This window comes from Rhinolophus hipposideros (assembly GCF_964194185.1).
Source record: "Rhinolophus hipposideros genome assembly, chromosome: 2".
Taxonomy (NCBI): domain Eukaryota; kingdom Metazoa; phylum Chordata; class Mammalia; order Chiroptera; family Rhinolophidae; genus Rhinolophus; species Rhinolophus hipposideros.
In genome coordinates, this window is record NC_138048.1 from 71,257,820 (window position 1) to 71,280,045 (window position 22,226).

The window sequence follows — 22,226 nt, forward strand, 5'->3', positions numbered from 1 at the left end:
CCTTTGGCATTGAAGTGTCCCTCTGTTGCCCTACTGACAGAGACTAAGAGCTGGTAACATAGGAATAGGGTTTGCAGACTTCCAGCCCCAGTATCAAAGAACTAATTATAAAGGGTGAATTTGGAGTTGAGAGACTTTAAGCTAATAACTGGCACAAAAGTACATTGAATGGCAAGATATTGGCAAGATATTCAAGGGTTCTGGATAAAACACTAAACAAAGATAAAGACTTCTGAGTCATTGCCAAATTAGTATTAACTAAAATTGTTTGAGTGGGTCACATGGCTGAGAAAGAGCATAGAATAAGAAGAGAGCCTAGAGGAGCACATTTCTATCTTAGGGAGAGAAACCTACAAAGACTCAGAAGGAATGGCAGGAGAGATAGGATCTAGAGGTAACCAAATACAATGCTCATGAGAGCAGTTTAATCAAATATTTATGTTGAATACAGAAATAATTGTTTAGAACAAGGTCAGAAAACTCCAACCCTCAGGTCAAAATTGACAAACCATCTATTTTGGTAAATAAAGTTTATCAGACACATAGACCAATGGAATAGAATTGAAAACCCAGAAATAAAACCACATAAATATGGACAGATAATTTTTGACAAAGAAGCAAAAAACACACAATGGAGAAAAGATAGCCTCTTCAGTACATGGTGCTGGCAGAATTGGATAGCCATGTGCAAAAGAATGAAACTGGACTGCTATCAGTCACCATGTACCAAAATTAATTCAAAATGGATCAAAGACTTAAGCATAAGACCTGAAACAGTAAACTGCATAGGAGAAAACATAGGTACTAAACTTATGGATCTTGGGTTCAAAGAGCATTTTATGAATTTGACTCCAAAGGAAAGGGAAGTCGAAGTTAAAATAAATGAATGGGACTATATCAAACTTAAAAGCGTCTGCACAGCAAAAGAAACCATCGACAAAATAAAGAAGCAACCAACTGAATGGGAGAAGATTTTTGCAAACAGTGCCTCAAAATATACAAGGACCTCATACAACTCAATAACAAAAAAACAAACAACCTAGTTGAAAAATGGGTAGAGGACCTGAAGAGACTTTCCTACAAAGAGAATATACAAATGGCAAATAGACATATGAAAAAATGCTCAACATCACTAACCATCAGAGAAATGCAAATAAAAACCACAAAGAGATATCACCTCACCCCAGTCAGAATGGCTTTCATCAACAAGACAAATAGTAATAAGTGTGGCAGAGGCTGTGGAGAAAAAGGAACCTTCATACACTGTTGGTGGGAATGCAGACTGGTGCAGCTGCTATGGAAGGCAGTGTGGAGGTTCCTCCAAAATTACGAATAGAATTACCGTATGACCCAGCAATCCCTGTCCTGGGTATCTACCAAAAAAATCTGATAACATTTATACATAAAGACATGTGTGCATGAAGTATTACGCAGCCATAAAGAAGCATAAAGAAGAAAGAAATCTTATCATTTGCAGCAACATGGATGGATCTAGAGAACATTTTGTTAAGCGAAATAAGTCAGAAAGAGAAAGACAAGTACCATATGATCTCACTTATATGTGGAATCTAAAGAAAAGAATATGTGAATGAACTAATCAGAAACAGTTTTGGGGACACAAAGAAAAAACCGAGAGTTGTTAGATGGGTGGGGGGGGTTGGGGATAAGGGGAAAGGTGAAGGGATTTGGAAGCAGCTGGTAACCACAAGATGGCCTCAGGGTTTTTTGAAAATTAATTTGGGGAAGGTATTCAATAATGTTGTAAAGATTTTGTTGGGTATCCGATGGACATGCATCCTATTTGGGAGACCACCTCAGGGATACTGTGGATACCTGATCATGGCATTGTACACCAGAAGCTAAACATTAATGAATGCCAACTATAATTTTATATATATAATGTGATGGCTCAGTGTGAGGTCGGAGGGATAGTGGATGGGAGTAGGGGGGTTCACAGTGTGAGGGATATAAATGATGAACGTCTAAGTATTACCTTGTCTTGTACACCTGAAACTAATAAATAAATTAAAAAAATAAAATAAAATAAATAATAAAAAAAAAGACATGTGTGCTCCAATGTTCATTGCAGCTTTATTTACAGTGGCCAAGACATGAAAACAACCAATCGATAGATAAATGGATAAAGAAGTTGTGGTATATATATACAATGGAATACTATTCGGTGGTAAGAAAAGATGATGTAGGAACATTTGTGACAACACGGATGGATCTTGAGAATATAATGCTAAGCGAAATAAGTCAGACAGAAAAAGCAGAGAACCCTATGATTTCACTGACAGGTGTTATATAAATCAAAAACAACAAAAGAACAAGACAAACAAATGAGAAACAAAAACTCATAGACCCAGACAATAGTTTAGTGGTTACCAGAGGGTAAGGGGGAGATGGGGGGTGAGAGATGAGGGTAAGGGGGATCAAATATATGGTGATGGAAGGAGAACTGACTCTGGGTGGTGAACACACAATGGGATTTATAGATGATGTAATACAGAATTGTACACCTGAAATCTATATAATTTTACTAACAATGGTCACCCAAATAAACTTTAATTAAAAAAAAAGTTTATGTCACACATCCATGCCATTTATTTATATGTATCATCTATGTCACGTTGGCCAAGTTGAGTAGTCTCCACAAAGACCGTATAGCTCACAAAGCCTAAAATATTTACTATCTGTCTTTATGCAGAAAAAGCTTGTTGTACCTTGGTTTAGAGCATTACCCTTCCCAGAAATATTTGCATTTGTACAGTAATGTAATAATATTTTTGTTTTTATAATATACAAATAACATTTGTATAGTAATATTTGTATTTATAAATCTAAGTGATAATAGAACAACAGTCCAATTATGAAATTCCAATGACCAGCCAAAAAAGTGAAAGACAGATGGTCATTTATCTAAATCTGTCCACATCTTATAAACAACCAGCAATACCACCTCCCTACAGGCTACATTGCTGATGCCCACAATCTTAGGAGCACTTAGCCTGTGGCTTCCCATTTTGCCCCATTTTAGTTACTTATCGCTGTGTTACAAATCACCCCCAAATATACAGTGATTTAAAACAATTCGATACTATCTCACAGTTCTGTGGACTGACCACACTCAGTTAGGTGGTTCTTGCTCGGTGTCTCTAATGCCATTCAATCAGAAGGCTTCTGTGCATGGGGCTAGGACATTGGGCTCCAGGATGGCTGACAGGTGACACTAGTCAGCTGAGACAGTTGACTAGAGTGTGTTAATGTGATCTCTCCATGTGACTTAGGCTGGGTTCCAAAAAAAAGTATTTCAAGAGAAAGTGGAAACCATCAGTCCTTTTATTGGCTAGTCCCAGAACTGGCAGAGAAACTTCCAGCAGATCTACTGGCCAAAGTAGTCACAGGGCAACTGAGATTCATAGGGTGGGAGGAATAGATTCCACTTCTCCATGGAGTAGACATGCATTCAGTGACAAAATGAAATGATAGTGTCCGTCTTGGAGACAAGCTTCAGCAGCAGAGCTGTGACTCTGCCTGGCCTGGAAAACTTACCAGCAAGCAAGCAGGAGTCAAGAGGATAATCGTCTCAAGGCCACTGAGATTGGAACACTGCAAAGCCACTCTACCCAACCATTGGGTGTCTAGAAAGCCTCACTGGTGAGCAGCCAATCTTTCCAAATTAAGTGCCCTGGTAATGATCCTAGCTTTCTAAATAGAAGCTCCTGAGAGGTCTTTAGGAAGATGTGAATGGGAAGGAACAGGGTGCCAAATTTTTCCCAAGGGCTTTTAATTTGGTTAATGTGACTCTACAAAGGATGATCCTATCACTTTCAGATAATTCTGTAGCAAGTAAGTAATTTTCTTTTATTGCTACAGAGTTAATTTGCGTGTGCAGAAAAAAATAATCTAAAAAAAAAACTAATTGTACAAGCTACACTGTGTTCTCAGCCTACTAGAAGTTGATATCAGTATCACCACCTCTAAGATCTGTTATCTGTAATAGAAACAGCTGTTGTACCTAATGAAAACACTTGAAGTTTCCGTCGGAAGCAGCAGAATTATAGCAGTATCTCCTAGTTCCACGTAGTTATAGAGACTGTCAGAATCCCCATTACCTAACACAATTTTCAGGGTTCCACTTTGTTATAGGTCTATAAAAAGTCTATCAAGATGAAATCTTCATGAGTGCTGACCTCCTGTCTATATTTTGTTTTCTTTGAGATTTCCCTAAGAATCCAGAAAGAGAAAGTATGAGGCAACTGTGTTTTTTCCTAATTCACTAGAACTAAAATACATTTTTAAATGCTAAAAAAAAGGAAAAAAAAGAAAAATACATTCTTTATAGACTTTTCGGAAGTTAGCTTTTGTTTTGGTTTGACATTACAGAGTATTATTTTCTTTCCAGTAATTAACTCAAAAAAGGCATATGTATGTTGATTTTGCTGTACATATACAAAATTAAGTAGGTTAGTCAAAAAAAAGGTAAATTTTCTTGTGTTAGCAAGTCCCATGCTACAGGACTCTTTAATTAAGATGATCACACTTTGCTTAGTTTTAGTCTATAACAAAAATGCCTGGGAAATCGCACCTTTTGAATAACCCACAGGTCTGTTAACACGCAACTCATTCATGCATTCATCAAACATTTACCCGGCACCTCCGCTACATCAGACACTGTTAAGAGCAGGGCCCTAGTGGTGTTTACGTTCTACTAGAGAAAAGTAGGAAATAAACTACCTAGAAATGTGGAATATGTTGTAAGTAATAAATGCCATGGGTGGAGGACACAGGAAAGAAAATGGAACGTGCCAGATGATTTCAACTGCAATAGAATAGTCAGGGCAGGATTCATGGAGGTGACATTTGAAGAAAAACCTGAAGGAAATGCAAACCATGCAAATATCTGGTGAAAATCATTCCAAGGAAATAACAAATGCAAAACCCGAAGATTGGAGCGTATCTGGCATGTACAAGGAACTGCAGGGGGGCAGGGTGACTGGAGTAGAATTAACGCGAGTAATGGGAAGTGAAGTGAGAGAGCAGAGGACGTAATGCTTTGTCAAACAAGAAAACAATCTAAGCTTCTGAATGGAGAGAGTAGATTGAAGGGGGCAAAGGTAGAATCAGGGAGACAAGTTAGTAGGTTATTGCATGATAGGAGAGTAATTATGGTGGTTTAAACCCAAGGTGGGTTAAACCCAACGTTGGATGGCTTGAGCCTGCACCCAGGTAATGGCAGTCAATGTGAGAAGCTGGTCAGATACGGTCTTCTATCCAGAAGAAGAACAAAGGCTTATTTAGAGGAAAGCTAGTACAGTAAAAAAAGCACCTTACACTAGCAATTTAGAGACTTGGGTCTGTCACAATTAACTCAGAAGCTACTTCCTTTCTCTGGGCCTCAGTTTTCTCATCTGTAAAAGAAAGATATTGAACTAGAAGATTCAAAGTTCTCCCCACCCCCCAACTCTCAATGAATGGGTCTTTTGAAAACCAGACTCTCAAACTGAAAGAGTAAGTGTCAGTGTTTACTGAGCTCTTAATATGTGCCAACACTCTCCTATTCACTTTACATACACCATCTCACTAATCCTCACATGAGGCAAACGGTGTAATTTATTAAACAGAGAAGTTTAGCATTTTGCCTAAAGTCACACAGCCAGCAAGTGCCAGAGCCAGGACAAGATCTGGACCCGGAGCCTAAACTCTTTCTTGATAGAAGCCCACACTTTGTACTGCCTGAAAAAGCCTGGTGGAGCGCATTGTTGTATGGATAGCTGAGATATAGGTGTGAGGCCAAAGGGGGAATTAAAGTGACCTCCTATCAAAATGGAATTTGGCCATAAACTAGCCCAGTTTGTCTGTCTTGAGTTCTCAAAATAAAGTTCTTTTACTCTGAGCCAAAGAAGTCACTAAGGAATTTTTTTCTTTACCTACCAATGTAATCTACCTATGTAGGATCCTTCTCCTCTGTTGTTCCTTAGTTTTCCACCTATAACCGCAAAAAATACAGCACCAAAATCTGCAAATCTTTGCCCATTAATTCAGCTCCCACTCATGGGACCTTAGGCAAGTCACACCCTCCTAAGAAACATAATGTGTTTATATCCTTACCACCTTCAGAATGTATGACCTTGTGTTTCTTAGCATTGAATCCTAAGGCCCATTGAAGCTTTATAAACTAGGCCTGAAGATAAGTAGAAAAAGGAGACTTTAGAAGAAAAGTCTTAAAAAATGCACCAACTGTTAAATTGGCACATTCCTGTTTCTTCTCATCAGAGAATCAGTTGAGAGAAACAGTTAAGCAACATTCTGTCTGCAACTTAGAAGAAAAGTTACTTGTTCTTTATTTACAAAGTTGAAATTTTGCAATGAGAAGATCAAAATTTAATATGGTACAATATAAAGTCTTATTCTGATATGCCCCCTGGATCACTGATTTGAGACTAAATCAGAGAAATGACACTTTGTTATTTTAAAAGTAATGAGAAAAATACTCTAGCATATAATTGTGGTCCTGTAAATTTTCATGAAAAGTAATGCTACTTTTAAATTTCATCAAATATTGTAATATAACAGTACATCATAATCATCAATGAATCTGACTAATAGAGTATAGGTGGGTGTCTTTAAATCACTCATATGGACTTATTCAAAATTATTTACCTTTTTATATTTCTTTTATCTCAAAATCTTAACTTATAAATCATACTTGTCATCATATAGGCATGACATTCATTGATATACTAATTTGGTCTTTTGGGATGAAAATGGTATAGAATTGTGTGTCACTTAGCAGCTCTGCTCCCTTCAGTGCTGTTGATGTAGGCAAAGCAAGCAAGGGAGAAAAATTCAGGAGATGGGTCAGGGCAGTTGACGGAAGAGAAAGAGAGAAGATCAAATTGAAACATTTTATTTTCTTTCCATATCAGCATTCCAGAAACTCCTGACTCCTTCCAGAAATGCCTGAGAGAGACTGCATATGCGGCACGATGGTATCACTCATCCACCAGTCATTTGGGCTGACTAATATGTGGTTAGGGCATGTGGTTGCAGCTCTCTGAAAGTACTGCTGTCTTTCCAAAGATTCAGCAGCCGTACCACTCATTTGCAAAGCATTTTTTCCAGCAATCAGGCTTTTCCTGTGTGTCTTGTTCTTTAAGGAGTCACTGTAGATGTATTGCAATTTGATTTTGAATCGTCTCAGCTTCTAGTTATTGGCTTCCCCATTCATATATCCCAAAATTCCTTTACAGTGTGTGCTCCAAGCACTGCTAAGCAGTTCTGTGCACGGCACAACACAAATCACGGGGAGCAACCTACGTGCTCTTAATGCTGACCATGCTGGGGTGGGGGGGCGTGGAGGAGAGGCTCTGAGGATGAGGAGGGAGACAAGGCTCAAGGGGACCAAAAGGCCAGGTGCACGGAATAAATCACTACAGTTCCTGGGATACATGAGTCTGTGCCCGTAGGTGTCCAGGCCAGCAGCTGTGGTAGAGGGGTCTCCACCAAAGCCCTTGGCAAACCTCCTGTTGTGGTCAGAGCTTAAGCCCTGGGGCAGTCAGACATGAGGGGAAGAACTCATCCTCAAATATCACCCACAGCAAAGCTGAGGCTAGCCTGGAAAGTGCAGAAACACAAAAGCCTTGGTTCTGGCCATCTCCCCCAGCCCCTGTGACATACTCCAAATTAAATGGCACATTTCAATTATCGTTTAAACCAAACAGTATCTTTCTCCTCTGATTTAAAGGAAAAACTCTGTGGCTAATTTGTTAAACATTTTCAACAACCACATTAGCTAATCATTCACTTCCCACCTATACTTGGCCTTTCCTCCAAAATTGGAAATACCTCTTTTATATACTTAGTTGGCTGGAAGTATGTCTTCTGAAACTTTGATGATATGGTCAGAAATTTCTGCAGCAGAAGCATTTCTGGGCAGGAGTCGAATCCTAGCGTGACCTTCATCTAGGGAGCATGTATCCAAACGTTTTGCCATTTTTAACCAGGAGTTTACCAATGGGCAGACAAAGGTAATTGCCATTGTACCTAATAAAATATTCTGCTACTCAACAAATTACCAAACTATGTTAGTCTTTTTGAAGCTTGCTTTGAATAGCTATCACAATTGAAACAAGCTATAAAAAAGTTTACCTCCGATAAATAATGACTTCACTCATATGTGGGATACAAAACTGTAAACAACAAATGAACAAGACAAACAAATAAGCAAAAAACTCATAGACATAGACAACAGTTTAGTAGTTACCAGAGGGTAAAGGAGGTAAAAGATGGTGAAGGGGGTCAAATACATAGTGACGAAGGAGATTTGACTCTGGGTGGTGAACTCACAAAGCCATCTATAGATGATGTATTATAGAATTGGACACTTGAAACCTATATCATTTTATTAACTGATGTTGCCCCAATAAAATTAATAACAAATATAAATAAATAAATAAAAATTAAAAATAATGTTTTAAAAAAGATATTTATCTTAGTTAAATAATTAAGTTAATAATTTCATGATAAATGTTATCAATGATTACTATTGCTCTTTTAGTATGTGCTAAGCACTTCAACAAGTTACCATTGTAATGATTGCAACAAAGCTGTGAGGGAGACGCAACTATCTCTCCTTTGAAAGAAGAAGAGGGCTGGCCCGTGAGCAGCCGGAGGTTGGCATGAGCTGCCGTGGGCTGCGCGGGCTGCTGTGCTGCCATCGACCAACTGCCTCAGCCAGGAGGAGCACAAGGCTCATAACACCAGCATGGGCCAGGGAGCTGGGCCCTACACAACTAGACTGAGAAACAACGGCTTGAACCAGAGTGGGGGTCGGGGGTAGGCAGAAGAAGGCAGGGGGAGAAAAAAGAGGAAAAAGAACTTTGTAGAATTCACAAAAGAAACAAGCCCAAGTTTGTAGTAACAAGGTTTGGTTTTGAATCAAATTGGTTGGGTCCAAGGCTCTGTTCTTAACCTTAGGTAGAATGCTTAGCTTAAACCAAATGCAGGTACTAAAAATCAATGGCACAGAAAGCATAGACTGACCCAAGCTCAGACTCTGTAAGACTACCAATGAGACAATCCTTAAGTCTACTTTTTGGCAGTGAGTGGGATAGAAGCACCAGAAGTTGATATCACAGGCATCCTCTGTCTTTCTCCAGATCACAGCTTACAGTCCAGCTGAGGACTTACCCAGAGTGCTTTGCAGCAGCTCCCTAACCAAACCCAAACCTTGGCACACAATATCCCCTGGATCATCCTGCTCCTACTCTCTCCGCAACATCAGAACTTCAAGAACATAGCGTGGAAGTCTAGTCATTCTTATAGTACACTTACTGTCACACTAGTGTCACTCTCTGGTGAGTTATCTGAATTAGCATTCTGAAATGCACCAATGAAAACACAGTTTCAGAAGCATATATTGCCATAATCCCTCCAAACTTTACCCTCACAGCGCAGAGCCCTGGAGGCTGGGACTGGACATCATGTTAACCTCCTTCACTTCCTGTGATCTCTTCCTGCCTATCTCGTTAATAAGCTAACAGAGGAGGGTGACTGAAATTGGAAACGCTCATGTTACTCAAAACCTAATAGTGTTTTTATCTTTGTAAAAGCTTTTCAAAATGCATCTTTCAGAAGTTCAGTAAAATATTCTGGGGCGAGGAAGGAGAGCATATATCTCAATTGTGTTTTGAACTGAAGAGTAAGTTTGCAGTTCATTCTAAAAATTACTCTCTTTAAATTACCAAAATGTGTCTTCTTTGCTTGGTGGCCCAGCATTTTATTGCACGTATTTTATATTAAGTTTTGCAATCCTTTATAATTCTGGAGAATAACAGAATAACAGCTTATACCACTTGGTAGCTAAATGAACCATAGGACATCTTCCATTCTATATTGAAATTGGGATTAATACAGAGTTCAGAGCAATTGACTTGTAGCTCATTCAGTCATTTAGAATGTACTCATTGTACCTTTCATCTTTTGGAGAAAGGCAAAAATAAAAGTGCCTTTACATGCAGCCCTAAAAGAAGGTATGGGTCTATTGTCCTTCTGAATATGATTTTCTTAAAATGGTGCATGTAGAAGAGGGGACAAGACTGTAATCCAAAACACATACAAATGTCACAAACACAAACACACCTATATCTCTTATCATCATCAAAACTCTGTGTGTATAAAATTTGTGCATTCTGTTAAAATGGCTTTCTGCTGGAGAAAAGACTGTGGAGAGGAGCCTGAGATGGCTGGTGAAAAGATGAATATGGACCTATGTTAGAGAGATCCTACCCTAGAGATACAGTTAGGCTTCTCTCTTATTGAATTAAAAGGTATTTGAGAGGCTTTTAAGGTCCCAAGACCTCCTAGTTGGAAAGAAGACCCTCTTCAGCTTCACAATGATTCACTTCATTATATTGTTGAAGATATTTAGAAGCATTTGGGAAAGGTAATTCTAGAAATGAAAGTACATCTTCCTGAGGTACAAGGTTCAAAAATCATTTTTTAAAAGCCATTAATAGAGTATTTCCACTTCCAGGAATATAGAGTAGACTTGCTTTTCCTATTCCTCCCATTAGGTACAACTAAAAACCCTGGACATTATATGTAAAACAAACATGTCCCAAGGTTGTCTGCCTTTTTCATTCTCTGAAAGGTAGAATGAAAAAGGCAGACAACCTTGGGACATGACATAGGAATGACATAGTGGTGAGTTTACTGGACTTTTCTTAGTCTTGTACATCTCATTCTTGTTGCTGAATAAGCTGGTAACTGAGAAATACTTATACGTGTAGAAAATAAAAGCCCCACACACACACGCACAGACCGAAAGCCAGCTCTCTCTAGCGAAAGGACAAGGAAAGGGGCAGCCTAGCAAGACAGAAAACTCTTAGACAATAATCATTCTACTCCAGCCATACACCACAGAAAAAAATGGAGGTCCAACCCCCACCCATGTCAGCAAAGGTTAAGTGAGGAATTATACTTCTACCCTCAGAAGGCTATAACAAGGTGTCCGAAACTTCCCACTCTTAACAGGGTGGTGTCAGAGAAGACCAAATAAGGAACCTGGACTTTCAACCACACTGGGCGGTAAGGCCCCCTTTGCCCGTTGCCCTTACTGGGTGGTGTCAGAGGAGACCTCGTAGATAGGATTTTCACCACCCATGGACAGTCAGTGGAGGCCACAGGGAGCAGTGATGAGGCAGACCCAGGGTCTCATAACATACAGACCCCACATGTCCAGATTTCAATCAAAGATCACTCTTTTATACCAAGAATCAGGAAGATATCAAACTGAACAGAGATAGATAATCAATATAGGCTAACAGAGAGATGTCAGTGATACTAAAATTGTTCTGACAAAGATTTTCAAGCAGCCATCATACAAATATTTTCACGAAGAACTACAATTTACAAACACCTTAAAACAAATGAAAAAGTAGAGTCTCAGCAAAGAAATAGAAAGTCTCAGTAAAGAATAGACATTATAAGAAGAAACAAATCAAAATTTTAAAACTGAAAAATACAATAACTAAAATAAAAAATTCATTGGAGGGGCTCAACAACAAAATGAAGGGCTCAAAGGAAAGAATCAGTGAAATCAAGATAGGACAATAGAAATGACCCAATCTGAACAATACCCATGGACCCTAATAAAGGCATGTGCCCCGTATTCTGTCTGTCTCTCAGCTCATACCCTGCCTTGACCTCCTATGTGGCCCCTAACGGCAAGCCGTGTGCTTCCTCCAGGAGCTGAGTGATAAACTTCAAGCACCCTGTGCTCTACTTAACACATTAACAAAGACAGTCTTCAAGTCTTTTTTCTACCTTTCGTAGTTTCAACTAAGCATTTTATATGATTGCATTTTCTCTCCTTTCTTAGCATTATCAATTATACTTTTTTTTTTTTTTTACTTTTTGTAGTGGTTGCCTCAAAGTTTGCAACATACACTTACAATTGATTCCAGTCCACTTTCAAATAACACTCTACCACTACACAGGTAGGGTGAGTACCTTATAATAATAAAATAATCTTAATTCCTTTTTCTAGCCCCTTCTATCATTGCTGTCATTCGTTTTACTTATAGATAAGCATATATATAAAATCAAATGCATCGTTGCTATTATTATTGCCCATTCACCAAAATAGGCCATAAAACACACCTCAGAATTTAAAGAAATGGAAATCATACAAATTAAAAACACAATGAGGTGAGACACTATACACCTATCAAAATGTCTAGCATAAAAAATAGTGGCAACATTAAATGTCAGTGAAGATGCAGAGAAATTGGATCACTCCTACACTGATGGTAGGAATGGAAAATGGTACAGCCACTGTAGAAAACAATACGATAGTTTCTAAAAAAAACAAAAACAAACAAACAAAAACAAATTCACCTACCATATGACATAGCATTTACATTCCTGGGCATTTATCCCAGAGAAATGAAGTCTTATACACAAATGTTTATAGCAACTTAATTCATATAGCCAAAAATTGGAAGTAATCTAAATATCATTCAAAGGTCAATAAACTATGGTACATTCATACCATGGAATACTGCTAAGCAACAAACTGTTGATATATGCAACAACCTAACCAAATCTCCAGAGAAACATGGAGTTATATACTACATGATTTCATTTATATAACGTGAAAATGACAAATATAGAAATGGACGACAGATTATTGGTTGCCAGGAGTCAAAGGGAATAGGACCCGGAGGAAAATGGGTGTAGCCATAAAAGGACAACAGGAGAGATCTTCCTGGTAATGACACTGTTCTGTATCTTGAGTATATCTATGTCAATATCCTAGCTGTGGTGTTCTACCACAGTTTTGCAAATTGTTACCCTTGGGCAAACTGCACAAAGAGTACACAGGTTCTTCCTGTACTACTTACTGATGCATGAGAACCTATAATAATCTTAAAATAAAACGTTAAAACATATATATTCAAACCTTCAAATAATTTATGCCTTGAAAAATAAAATTTTAAACAGCCATGATACCGGGTTTCCTAGACAGAGTGATAGCTAGGTTTTGTAATGTTCTTTATACTAACGATAATAAAAAGTGGTATCATTATGGGCATTTTCAGTTAAGAGAAATACAGTTTAGCAGGAAGTTTTTTTGCACACTTTGTAACATCTCAGGGTAGATGCCTCAGAGTTTACATTGTCCTTTCATAACTAAAACACTGAATAACATGCCAAATTCACTAAATGTAAAAGGAGAAATATGGAGCTTTCATGTTTGAATGCTAGCCAAAATCTAAAGAAAACTGCTATATCCTGTTTCCCCGAAAATAAGACCTACCAGACAATCAGCTCTAATGTGTTTTTTGGAGCAAAAATTAATATAAGACCCGGTTTTATATTATATCATCTCATGTCATATCATATATCATATCATATTATAAAGACCTGGTCTTATTTACAGTAAAACAAGACCAGGTCTTATGTTAGTTTTTGCTCCAAAAGACACATTAGAGCTGAATGTCCGACTAGGTCTTATTTTCGGGGAAACACGGTATTATGAATAGCAGAAACAATTTTGTTTCAGAAAGTAAGCTTACTTTAGTAATTAATTTCAAGCCTGTTTGAAAACAATTGTAATTCTAATTAGAATTAAAATTCAAACCATTTTGGATGATAAATATTTAAAAGCATTTGGTCTGGAAACTAAACTGGAACAGAGCAAAGAAATGAATGGTATCAAATCCACTGTGCTGGAGTGAAATGTCTGTTTTGCCAAGAGGATTTTGGTCTCTGCTGCTAATCAGAGGAACCACATTCTCATTCTGTAACCACCACTACAGTCATATAAACCTGATATTTATTCCTAGAGAATCCAATTCTTATTGCATCTACTGTTTTTCTTCTTCAAAGACGCCTTTAAAAGCTTTACTAAAAAAATAAATAAATAAAATCCTTTGAGCACCCAGTTCCTAAGGCGTGAACATGCGCAAACGCCTTATAAACATACCTAATCCTCTCTCCTTGATTCAAACTAGATGGAATCTAATAGGAAGTCCCAATTCAAGCCCAGTTCCTTTCTTCTCAGTGTAAAATCTACCCATACTTTTGTGTTTTAAATCAGCTTCTTCTCACTGCCATTATTGGAAAGAAACCACCCTGGTTCCCAAGGTATACGCGTAGCCTGTGCAGGACACACCAACCAAGTAGCGAGCATCAGGCAGTGGGCAAAGGGAATTCTAGGAAGTAGCCAAGTCATGTTTGAAGGGAAAATTAGAACTTAATTGAGCTTCCTTTTATTTTATAGCTTAGTAGTGATATTAGTTTGCTTGAGCTGCTGTAACAACATACCACAAACTAAATGGCTTCAACAGAAATTTCTTGTTCTGGAGGCTGGAAATCTGAGATCAAAGTGTCATTATGAGGGCCGTGAGGAAGAATCAGTTCCATGTCTCTCCCATAGCTTCTGGTGGTTTGCTGACAATCTTTATCATGCCTTGGTTTGTAAGTGCATCACCGTGATCCCTGCTTCCATCTCCACGTGGCATTGTCCTGGTGTGTCCAGATTCCCCCTTCTCATAAGGACACCACCATTTTGGATAAGGGCCCACCCTCAGGACCTCACTTTAACTTGGTGACCTCTGTAAAGACCCCATTTTGAAATACTGGGAGTTAAGATTTCGACATCTGAATTTGGGAGAGACACAATTCAACTCATCACAGTAATGTCTGATTTTAAATAACTTGACAAGGAAGAAGGTCACCACATCTTCACAGTGGCTCTCCTTTCCATCTGCCGCATCTGAACAATGCCCCTTTCAAAGCTCTATTAGGCCACTTTGTGTTGTCCTTTTCTGTTGTCACCTCTCACCAGCTTTGCTCATGTTGAGTTTCTTGCTATTTCTTTTGTTAGTTTGCCCCATAGCTTCCTAACTCTCTATTGCCCTGAAATTCAGTTTCTTGCTCAGCAGTGCCCTTGGCCAATCTTCGCACAATAAATGAAAGGGGGTCATGTTGCTTTCACCCCTGGCTCACAGGCCTGCAATTACCAAATGAAAGTAGATTCGATCTATGTACAAATGAAGCTACAGTCAGCACCACAAAGTTGTGGAGAGTCAATAGAAATCCTCCTTCACAAGAAAGCTCTCACCTGACCCCAAGCCATCCCTATACTTTCCACCTACATATAAGAATATGTTGGGTATATAAGACAGAAATCCATTTTACAGTAAAAGATTATCAGAGAAAATATTCAAATCCCCTTTAGCATGTCTATACCAAAAGTGACTGTGAAGTGGTTGGAAAAATGTTATTTTAATCTGTAAAATCATTGCATTTTTATCTTGGAATCCAGTAGAAAATCCTAAGTTTTGATATGCTGAAAAAATATAAAATCATTAACTGAAAAATATTTTAGTACCAGTAAGTAATCTAACGCAGTTATAGGATAAGAAAGAAACAAAGTGTGCTATGAACGACCTTCTGAATGTTAAGCTAATCTGTTGTAAGGGCCCCTTGGATGCAAAGTAAAATTCTTATACATCTGTAAGTTTTATAGGTATGATCATTTTATAAGTGGGATAGAGCAGAGGCCCAAGAATCCTAATATCTATGGGTGGTTATATTAACTAGTTCAGTGTCTTTCATTACATACAAAATTACAACAACGGAAGTGTTTGATCCTCTCATTCCCATAGTGCTTCTCCTCCATGAGGTACAAGGCAAAGAGCAGTGCATCCTCCTTCCACTGAGCACATTTCTGTAGAATGAATGCAGGCCAAACTAACCATCAGAAAATTACTACTTTAAAGTTGGAATGGATTATTAAAGTTTATTTAATCCAGCCCACAGCTCACACAACTCACAAATACTCCACTCCCACCAAAGACATCATCTAATGTGTGATTTCCAATCTCTGGTAAGGGGGGTTGCCATACTTCATCGTGAAGTCCCTTCCACTTTTATATAGTTGTGAAGAAGTTATACCTAATATTAATATATTATCTTCTTTTTTACTCATTTGACTAATCCTTCAGTTATTCATTGATTCAACAAAGTTTTATTGAGAACCTAGTATGAAACCACCAGGCACTACAAAATGTACTGCTTATTGGTCATTTATGAAGAGCTTTTCACAAACATCAAGCCATTAAGTCCTCACAAAAACCCCTGTAAAGTAGATCATGTTTATTATTATTAATTTTTATTTATACTAAAGATGAGAAAACTAAAATTCAGAAGTTAAGTCCCATGACTAGTAGAATAACTGAGACTCAAACTCATCCTCTAATTCTAGATAGCACTCTCCAGTGTGTATGCTAACAAACAAATCCATCACCTCTTCCACATAACAATCTTGACATATCTAAGGGTGCCACAGATTCCTGCTATGTTTTCTCTTCTCCATATTAAACACCTCTGGATCCTTCAATTTTTCTTAATACTGCTTGGAGTTGAGACCCTGAACATATCTAGAACTCAGCAGAGGAGAAAAAACCATTGCTTCTTTTGAGAGACATGTATTTTAAACATTGTAGACTGTACTCAGATCAGCTTTGTGTAATAATACTGTTGATTTATATTGTACTTGTAGCTAATACTGTGTTTTCCCCAAAATAAGACCTCACCGGAAAACAAGCCCCAGCATGATTTTTCAGGAGGACATCCCCTGAACATAAGCCCTAATGCGTCCTTTGGAGCGAAACAATATAAGACCCCGTCTTATTTTCGGGGAAACACGGTATATACTATCAGAAACTCACCTTTCTCCCTTCCCTGCCCTGCCCCCTTCTAATTCTGCCTTTTATATAGTGGAATTTTGAGACCTAATCACAAGACTTGAACGTGTGTCAAATACCTGCTTAGCACAGTTAGTGAGGCAGCATCCCTTACACAGGAGAAGCCAAAAACACAGTGACCGTTAGATAAAATTGTTCGGCTGTTTAGTTTATGTCACTTTTCTATGTATTTTTCCATTTATTTATATTTTACCTATTTACGGGGTGTATGCTTCCAGATTCAAGTATTAACACTATTGCTAAATATTAGCAATTCACACCTATGCAAATATGTCACGTAAATTGTTTAATGTAATCTTACTAGGACCCAGTGAAGCAATTGATAGATGAGGAAACTTAGATTTCAAGAAGTTAACTAAGTTTGCCCAAAGTCATTCACCAAGAAAATGCTGGAGCTGTGATTCCAACCCAGATACGTGTGACTTCAACAGTAGGCCATATCTCTGCCATGACCACCTTTTTCTTCTGAATAACGAAAAGCATCCTTTTTTTGTTTGTTTATTTTTCTTAGTACTTTTTAACTTCTAGAATGCTTCTCACATGTAGACTATAAAACAGTGGGTTGTTGTTTTTCTTTTCAGTTTGGAGTTTTGCATCGTTCTGACTAGTGCTAGGCTATTATTACAAGTACATTTTTTTTAATACCTATCTGATTGTGGCCTTTTTTCCCTCTCTTGTATTTGTCACTAATTAAACTCATTCTTTTTCCCTAAAACTGTGCATCTTCCTGTACTCCTTACTTGTTATGATATGATCATTATTTCAAGTTAGAAACTTCACAGTCATTCCTAATTCTGCCTGCTTTCCTATCCCAACACAGAATGTTTTGTCAAGTCTATAGCTCTTATTTCCTTTCATGTCTCTTAAATCCTTCATTCAGACGCTCATCGTAATTTTCATGTCCTATTGCACTGGCCCCCTAATTGATCCACCTGCTTCTAGTCTCCCTTACTGCATTCCACTCCACATGATGACATCAGATTTTTCTAGCCACATAGCTAGATATTTTACAACTTTTTATGACCTGGCCCCAATCTGTATTTCCTGCTGTCTATGTCTCTATGTTTCAGTGCCCTCGAGCTTATGTCTATGCTATCAGCAACTCATCCCTATCAAGTAGCCCAGGTTGTCTCACAACCTCGCTTTAATGGATGCCATTTTCTCTGTCTGTAATGTGTCTCTTGTCCTGGTAAAAACCCAGTTCTTATCACCTCCGGTGCACCTCCACATTTCTTCGGCTAGAATTCACTGGTCTGACATTTTTGTTAACAGAACTTTTTGTACATAATTCTTACATAAACAGCATGCTTTACTATAATAATTTGTCATTAACTGCCTCTCGTACACAAATATGACTTCTTCCTAAACAAATATCTTGATATTTTTGCTTTCCACCTTAGTACAGTGCCAAATACATAGATGTTCAATAAATATTTGCATGAAATGATGAATGTACTTCCTTTGAAATCGGGGCTGACTAGAACTTTTCCTGTAATATATATTGGTCTATTTAGTTACCTCCACATTTCTTCCTAATTTATATTATTTGTTTTTGTACTGTTAGAATTTCAGTTTTGAGATCTCCTATATCCTCAGGCTATCTTCTCTTTTATGGTTTCATAGTCATCTTTATTCTGGACTTTTTGAATCTGTAGTAAATTATGACTGACAGACTTTTGTGTATTAAGAATTGAAATGTACTGAGAAACTAGTTGATGACAATTTCCTTACTCTTTGATGTGGATTATGACTGATAGCTCTATGGTGGGTGAGAATCTGCCCTCCTTCTCAGACCTTCAGTTCCCCTTGATTATCTGACACCCCAAGGTTTTCTGCAAGATCCTTTGGTCAGCTGTCTATATCTCTGTAATGCCAAGTCAGCATTGGCATATACATACACAAGAAAATGGTATCTGTCCATTTTCCAAATGGGAAAAGTAGACGCAGAATGACCGAGTAGACTATCTGATATAGTTAAGTAAGTAAATTCTGTACCAAAAAGGAAGTCTAATAAGGCCTCTGCTCCAAAAAAACTGACTCATTTCCTTCCTCACATGCTTACATATTTCTTTGTATTTTATTTCCCTAAGGGCTTTATAGAAATTTATATCATTTGCAATCTGTTCATCTTAGTTATATGAATCCATTTTCTCTTCAACCAGCATTTTTCTTGCCTTGACTTAAAAAAAAAGAAAATAAAGAATGAGCTTTACTAAAATCATGTTGCAGCTCTCCTACACTTCAGTAAGTACAGAAGATAAAATTAACTTACTTTAGTGCATAGTGGGTCATTCATCTAACATTATACTCTAAGAGAATACCCTCTGATTTGAAAAGATGTGAGGGCTCATCTTACGACTGGACTAACTGATCTGATGTGAGTACAAGTCATGGAATTTTTTGGCTTGGTGTATCCTTGGAAATTATGCAGGCCAACCCTTTCCTCACCAAAGGGTGGTGAAAGCTGAAGCTCAGAAAGTCCAAATTACTTCTCTGGGGTCACATACCAAGGTTATAAGCTAGGCCAAGAGAAGAACGCAATATTTCTGGCTCCTTATCCAGTATCCTTTCTACCTTTCTACCATGTTTCAAGCATGGAGACCACACCTTGTTATTACCTTGCCTCAAGAGTGACAAAGCTAAAAAAAAAAAAAAGAAAAAAAAAAAAGAGTGACAAAGCTAAACAATGCTAATAGAATGGTGATATATGAAAGTAGTAATTATTTAATTTGTAAAAGAAGAGGAAGCTTTTTGCTATGCTCCACACCAGGCATCACTCTGAGTACAGAAAAACACATTGGTTTCTGAGTGTCTTCAGCTCTATTATCAGAGAGGAGAATTATGAGAGTCTACCATATCCTAGGTGCGGGAATAGTGGACAACACGGACCTAGTTCCTGCCTCATGGAGCTTAAAGCCCAGATGGGAAGACAGAGATGATACAAATCATTATAAACAATGAAGTAAAAATTACAATCTGCAAAGAGATGCATGGGCTGCTTTGAGAATATGTTACTGAGAGACCCAATCTGGTCTGGGCTGTCAAGGGCTTTCCTGAGGCACACATGTCAAACCTGAAATCCAGAGGATGTGTAAGGGTTCCAATGTGAGTATTCTATCAGAAGGCATAGCATTAGGAAGATCAAGGGTGCAGAGAACACTACACGCTGTGCTTACATAGCTGAAAGATGTATCACACAGCTGAGGCAGATGGAGTGGTAGAAACAGAATTAGAGACAAGTGAACCAGATCACCCAGAGCTGTGTAAGCCATGGTAAGGGCTTGGGAAGCTACTTAGTATTTTAAGTAAGGGAAAAATGTGATCCGAATTACAATTTTTAAAACATCGGTCCAGTACCATTAGGAGAATGGATTGAAAATTTAGCCTGTAGGCAGGCCAGGTAGGAAGTAAACAAAGGCCAGGTGATACATGCATGTCATTAGTACTCAAGACCTCCCAGCTTAATTCATCAGTCCTCTCGATTCCAACAACATGTCTTGTGTTTCTCCTTTGTCCGTAGTGTTTGTAATAAAAGGCAACCCAGTTAGTCAACACTACTATTAATAAATACAATTTTAAAAAAAGACAGCAGCCACCTAATGAATATTTCAGAATAATTATTTTTTTTGTATCACTGAAAGAAGCATTTTTAGTGCATTGGGATTATAATTTTAAATTGTGTTTGGGCTAATTGCAAATATTCTAATTGTAGAGAGCTTTGATTTAAATAACACATTTTCAGTACAGATAACATGAATGAGCCACAAATTCAATAGTTGAAGCAATGGTAAAGTGCCATCTACTATGTTTGTTTTGATTGTGCTCTGTTAATTTTTTACTTATGATTTTGGTGTAAGTTGGATAATATAAATATATGGAATACATACAATGATGCATTGACTTCATGACAAGACCTAAAAATATTCTGTCAGAGTATTTTGATGATTGCTGCAATGATCACACATCATAAACAGCAATGTGCTTTTGGAGAAATTTAACTATATCCGAGTTAAGTATGAATTGTTATATCCACAGATTTTCGTGAGGGCCCAACTCAGCATATATGTAAACTGTTTTATTCTATAATTCTTTCTGACAAATTGTATAATACATTCAACCAACATTCATGAATAATTAGAAGTTTTTTCAGAGAAAGACTAATAATTTATTTTTAAGAATTATTGATTTGTGTGTCATTACTTTACCTTATTCCCTGAGGTGTGGCATTTTTTAAGAAAATGTATTTTTTCAAAATTTGCTTTTGATTTAATAGGGAAATGTTTCTTGCTAAGACAACATGGAATATTCATTTTTCCTCCAAATTGTCCAGGGCCATACAAATGCTAGAATCTCTGGCTTGAAGGAGGTAGATTTGTTTGTTTTCATTCTTTTTAATAATAGATTAATATTTCACCATTCATTTCTTTTTGAAATCCCTGGATTTACTGACCATTAAAGACAGCAAGTGATTCCCATGCCCAGTAGGTAGGACTGAGTGGTAGAGAAAACTCCCTCATGCCTGCTTTGTTTCTAAAACAGGGAAACTCAAAATGGAAACAGAAGGAGGCCTTTATGTGCAATCGTTTCCATCTCTGCCAGTTCTGTTCCAACATGGACCTCTATGTGCCCTTTAGTTTTAAATACTTCACCATTTTCCTAAGTACACAAAACCCAAGAAAAAACAACGAATCTTATATCTGTTTATTTCTTCTAGGTTGGACGAATTGAAGACTTTCTATACCAATTAGAGGATGGTTTCTTAAAAACTAAAAAACTGAGAACTGCTCGAAGGCAAAAAACAAAAAGGAAGCGGCTTCAAACTGTGCAGCAAAGCTAGTCACTGGGGAGCAGGCGCTACCACAAGACATTCCTGAGAAAGGGGCAATGACATCCTGCCAGCCTAACAGTGGCAGCTCCGTCACTAAGGCCTATCACCAAGGGAATGAGGTGGCACTCCCCTTGGCTCATCTTTAGCAAAGACGATTTATAATTCATGAATCTCAACTGGCAGCAATAAACGTTCTCAGCAAATTTGACTCTACTCTTGTTCAAATTCATCTTACTTCAATAGTTTATAAAATAACCATTGCTGCTTCTTTCACCTGCCTTATTCTTTCAATATTGACTAAGGAATGCCAGGACTACCCAAGTATGCTTATAGTCTAGTTGCATATTCATGTGCAGTTATTAATAATTATCCACATACTACATACAGATATAGACGAACAATATAAATGCAAATTTTAAAAATCATACAACTGATAATAGACTTTCTCAATCTTTATTAAGATGGTTATATTTGTTATGGCTGATGCTATCAGTTTTCTCTTTAAAATCTTGATTCTTTCCTCTGGATCTTTTATATTCCCTCCCCTTCAATGATTCAACACAATGCACATATTTGACAAGATAGTGAGTCAATAGCCATCACTAATGACCTAG

At 37.7% G+C, this 22,226-nt stretch overlaps 1 protein-coding gene across 1 annotated transcript in view; it reads left to right on the forward strand.

The window, feature by feature from the left end:
* SPATA16 (spermatogenesis associated 16) overlaps window positions 1-21,621 on the forward strand; it is a gene marked incomplete at its 3' end in the record, with an annotated part of 204,093 nt that extends 182,472 nt beyond the window's left edge. Inside the window, exon 10 of the mRNA XM_081077396.1 lies at window positions 21,499-21,621. Within this exon, the coding sequence (XP_080933522.1) occupies window positions 21,499-21,621 (123 nt within the window). The remainder of the gene's footprint in view (window positions 1-21,498) is intronic.
* Between the last annotated feature and the right edge of the window lie 605 nt (window positions 21,622-22,226).